The following is a 5,303-nucleotide window of genomic DNA, read 5'->3' as shown; positions in this document are numbered from 1 at the left end:
TAACTTGTATCTTTTAGCAAGAAATATATAAATAAGGAAAAAGTAATAAGGATACAATGGCCTGGGTAAGAAGGTAATAAAATCCACGGCGCAATGCAACCTCTGGACTCATGTAATGAAGAAATGGAAGTAATAATGCAAATTGAACGGTGTTCCTCAAACCCCAGATACAGAACCACAATCCTATCATAGTTCCCCTCATTGATTTAGGACACTGAGCAAGTATAAACTCAATCAGTACAACACTGTAAATATACCAAATAACTGCATCAATGATATCAATTAAGATAATCCACTGATGATGAGTAGTTGATGAATTAACATCTAAAGCAGTGAGACAGTCAAAAATTTGTCCAAACTGATAATTACCAATGACTGCTAGTCCAGTGCTAAGAATATTAACAAGGAATATTAGTAGCAGACCCATTCCTATTCTCTTCAGCATACTAGGAATGTACTTATAAAAACACGGATATACCAGAAACTGATGGAGGAAAATGATAGACACATACGTTACACAAAATGATAAGTCAAAGCTATCAGGGTAACTGCATCCATATGCTTGAAGCCTTAGTCCTACAGGATTTTTTTCATAAAATGCTGATACCACAGTACAAACAATCACCAGTGGTATTAATCTAAGAACAGTCTTCACATCTTCTACCTCTTCCTCTGTGAATGGTCCACCATATTTATCCTTACCCAGGTCTAGTCTTGAAGGAGCCTCTTCCTCCCAGTAGGTCAGAGCACTACGATTCTCAGGATACTTGTGCTTCCTGGCATAACACAATACTCTAACTATCAGTTTGAGCGGATTAACTGTATTCACTGGAGTAGTATCAAGATAACCATTGAAGAGACTGTGACTGACTAGCACTGTAGATACACAGACAACACTAGCTAGTAATATAGGTAGTATTGTTATATTAAATGAGTAAATTGCAACAGCAACAGCAATAGCAATGATAGGTCCTATATTATGCCAGTGTAGTACTGCAGTTAGCTCATCACTTGATGATCCAATGAGCTGATCAATATTGAATGGTAACAGAGTAACACGTACAATTGTGAAAATGATCCATGATAATGTATATAGTACCAACAGCAGGTATTTATATGTTGGTAAAAGAATTGAGATAATTATAAAAGAAATTATTGAAATAAATATTAAATATGATCCAACCAGAACAATTTTATATCTGTTCACTAAGAAATCTCCAAAATATCCAGCAATAAAGGAAATAAGGGAAATCACCAATACCATGATATAATAATCATCCCTAAAGGCAGCAAAAGATAAAGCAATAACTACAAATAAATTCTGACTAAATGATATCATGAAGTCCCAGAATAGCACCAGTAGTGCTCCCTTGGAGTGAATGAACTGGAAAAGATAAGAAGGACATCTACTAGTAACTGATGATGAGCTTAATAGAGGAGCACTCTCAGACATTATGAAGAGAAGAACAGCAAGACCTTACACTACTAATAATATGAAATTAATGTCTACATCACTTTATTTTTATAAAGAGCTACAGAGGTTATCATGAGGATTGATGATACTGGTAAGTTAATACATTGTTAGTCAAACTGCAGGTGTAGGTTTTTATATCGCAACTCAGTATATTCCCTGCACACTCTCAGTATATTACTGTATATTAACAGTATATTAATAGTATACTCTTACCTTCTTACTGGCCCTGATCCAGAGACTAGCATTAAACAGGAGCTGCACTACTAATGGTTGGATGAGCTCTTCAGAATATGGAGACTTTGATAGATAACGTAAGAAATCAAAAATGACAGAAAGCAAGTCTCCACTTAAATGTAATGGAGATACCTACAAACAACAACAATAATAATAATAACAACAACAACAATAACAAATTATTAAAAAATATCATTAATTATTAGCAGCTGTGTATGTGTGTTTTATTCTCCCGCACTTTTCCGAGTAGATGAGGTATTAGTGAGCTCATTTGTACCAGCTGGTACATGTAAGTGGTTGAGTTACGAGCTAATTCAAAAACTAATGACAATAATTTAACACTAGAAGACATTGGGAGAAAAAAGGCAGTGAAAATTTATAAAATACAGCTGATATACCTTAGTGAATAATCAATGACAGTTTTCCCTTTCAATGTCACCAGCTGCTCTGTATCCAGTTGAGAAAACAATGGGAACAACGCCTTTAGAATTTTAAAAAATAATCATAAAAACACCAAAAATTAGCATTCCAATACTTGTATTCCTCCTAATGAATGAAGGGCACTGTGTATTGATGTAGTGACGACTGGCTCCACCCCCTTCATTAATAAAGGTCACATGATAATCACATGATAGTCACATGATACCTACCTCAAGCATAGTGGCATGAGGTGAGTGAGCAAACACTGAACTGTGTCCTTCAGTTGGTGAAGCTTCAAGACACAACTGACCATCAACTGCTTTAGCATTATATGAAATGATTAATGAATTGGACAATGAGCCATCAAACAATAACTATTAATATAATAATAAGATATATTTAACATTTATTAATTGTTTTATTTACTTTTTGTTCCTTCATTGTTAATGGCATATCAACCTCGGCTTCAAATTTGAACTGACTCTGTACAAAAATTGACAGGGCAAGCATTCAAAATATCAGTAGCATACCCTATAGTTGGATCCTAGTTTGTAAAGTGAAGCAATGGAGTCTCTACTGAGAGGGACCCTCCATATGTAGAGGGCAGCCATTTGACCTTGAAACACTGAGTCTGGAGTAGCCACGTGATTGCCACCGAGGAAACATTTATCATAAATCTAAAATAGAATATAAAATAATAATAATAATATCTTGTATATACACGTCTTACTTCTTCTTGTAAAGGTAGTGTTACTTCAGCAGTTAATGACAGAACTCCATCAACGTAACATTGGACCTCACTGGATCTCAGCCGATGAGCAGTGTACACCACAGTCACCATGTACCACTAAATATAATAATAATAATAATAATAATAATAATAATAATAATAATAATAATAATAATAATAATAATAATAATACTAATAATTGAAGCCGGAATCGGCTCAAACTTTCTACACAGCATAAGTACATCAATATGTATCAGAAAATGTAATAAAAATTTGGGGTGATTTCGGAATTATTTTTTAGAAAAAACCATGTCAATAGTTTCCCAAAATGAATTCAGACTCAGCTCAGTAATAACAATACAATTAAAGTAATTACCACCCACACATTTAATTAAAGTGATTACTTGAAATGAATGAAAGACGTGGTCCACTGGGTGTGTCTGAGGTTTCTTGATCTGTTTACCAACAGTCTCCAGTACCAACGTACTACCAACAAAATGAGCCGAATAACCAGAACCACGCCCACTACGAAACCTATTAATAACCATTAATAACTAGCTCCTAATATTGATCACTTTCAATAATATACATGTACATGTACACGCCCCCTACCAGTAGAGGATTGGTTTGTAATAGTCTCTCTGTGAATCATAAGTTTGTTCTGATCTTATCCACATTGATACAGTAAACCCAGTCTGTGTAGGCCATTTAGACACTGGAGGCAATGCAAACACCTAAAAATAATAATAGGTATTAATAGTTATTAATAGTTATTAATAGTTATTATTAGTTATTAATAGTTATTAGTATTTATTTATTACTTACTGATCCGTGGCCACCAGAGAAGCTAAAGAAAGCATCAGGTGTTCTATTAATAGTAACGTTATTCAATAAACTAATTAATAATACTGAGTGAGGAGCCTAATATGAAAAAGAGATGAAAAATATCATCATCATCATCATTGTTGTTGTTTATTGTTTACCCATGTGGTGTCAGACTGTCCATTATATAAATATGATAGGATTGACTTCAAGTGTTTGACACTTAAACTGTAACCAGACAATAGTTCAAGGACAGACCCAATGTGATCTACAAAACAATAACATTATGATAGATGCTGTCCGTTAAATAAAGGTGTACGCTATAGAGAGTGTCCATTAGGAGAGGTTCTTACTCGCTATTTTTGGGTTTTTAGTTTTTGCTAAATAGTCCAAACACTTCTCAGTCATTCCGATATTATGACAGCTGCTAATGTTGTGAAGACACTGATGCAACATAGCACCAAGAGTGCTCCATAAGTCAAGCTAAAAATGATTAAAAAAATAAAAATTAAATTTATTAATTATTTATATTTACCTGCAGCTCTTCGGAGAGTGATGGTATCAGTTCTATTAATAGTAACAGTGCAGCCGGTTCCCTTATAAGGTAATTCTGGGACAAATCAAATGATTGCCCTCCAACCAACTAAAAATAGAAATTAGAGTAGCAGTATATTATTGGTAAATTTTCAGTATACTGTTGTGGAACACTGTATAAATTAAATTATCATTATTATCAGTTTACTCTCAAATTATCAATGGACATTCCTCACTCGACTTGTTATAATAATTACATGTACTTCACGTTCAGTACATTACTAGAACCAGTGTGTGTGTGTCTGGAGGTGAGTATCAGTAATGTAATGCCTGAGTCCTTTGATATCTGCCCTCAGCTTCACCTCAAGCAGATATCTCAGTCCTCAGGTATTACATTACTTATACACACACACACACACACACACACACACCTCCAGACAGGCTGGTTAATGTTTCTCACCATTTCCAGTAATGGTTCCATTATTCTTCTCGTAGGAGCTGGGAACTCTACCTTGAGAAGGAAGGCGGCTAGTTCCTTAGCTCTGGACGGTCCCAGTTTCTCAGAAAGACTCATCTTGTACTTCTAGCTACACGCCCAAGAGTTGGAACATGGACCAGTCCTGATACAGGCCTGAATCATTACTGATGATCGAGCCTGGACCGAGGATTTGGGGCAATGTCCTGATCCGATATTGACGAATCAGCCACGATTTATGCCTGTGCCAGACCTGATTCGACAACGATAACGATATTCATTAAGCCTCATTATGACGTACTTCCTGTTATGCTTAATTAATACTTAATTATTATTCATTATTAATTAAAAATGATTTGGAATTATTATTAAAACCAAAAAAAGATTATAATTGTTTTCTTCATCATAGTCTACCAATGTTCCACAAGTAAGACACTTCATGTTTTGTAACTTAAGACACCTAAAGAGCCATAAATTAAGAAGGCACTAAAATAATCAACTTACATTACTGAGAAATTAATTTCCCAAAATCTCCAACATTAATGAACTCTCGGGTTCCATGTAGTGAAGCAGATCTTTCAAAGGTATCTTGTCACACATAGTCCTACAAAGCT

General features: G+C 34.7%; 1 protein-coding gene across 1 annotated transcript; it reads right to left on the bottom strand.

Annotated features, from left to right (window-relative positions):
- Positions 1-1,330: 1,330 nt before the first annotated feature.
- On the bottom strand, positions 1,331-5,297 carry LOC109586117 (neurobeachin-like). Its single transcript, XM_020002289.1, has 16 exons — positions 5,194-5,297; positions 4,675-5,149; positions 4,216-4,323; positions 4,034-4,163; positions 3,842-3,948; positions 3,684-3,779; positions 3,471-3,592; positions 3,263-3,392; positions 2,859-2,975; positions 2,659-2,805; positions 2,555-2,611; positions 2,359-2,502; positions 2,244-2,306; positions 2,107-2,189; positions 1,947-2,049; positions 1,331-1,840 (listed from the first exon to the last, which is right to left on the bottom strand). The coding sequence occupies exons 2-16, from the start codon at positions 4,786-4,788 to the stop codon at positions 1,670-1,672; spliced, it is 1,692 nt and encodes a 563-aa protein (XP_019857848.1). The 5' UTR covers positions 4,789-5,149; positions 5,194-5,297; the 3' UTR covers positions 1,331-1,669.
- Positions 5,298-5,303: the final 6 nt, after the last annotated feature.

This window comes from Amphimedon queenslandica, unplaced genomic scaffold, assembly GCF_000090795.2.
Source record: "Amphimedon queenslandica unplaced genomic scaffold, v1.1 AMPQUscaffold_12943, whole genome shotgun sequence".
NCBI classification, from domain to species: Eukaryota; Metazoa; Porifera; class Demospongiae; order Haplosclerida; family Niphatidae; genus Amphimedon; species Amphimedon queenslandica.
Note: the sequence above shows the minus strand (reverse complement) of the source record. Positions and strands in the feature narration are given on the sequence as shown.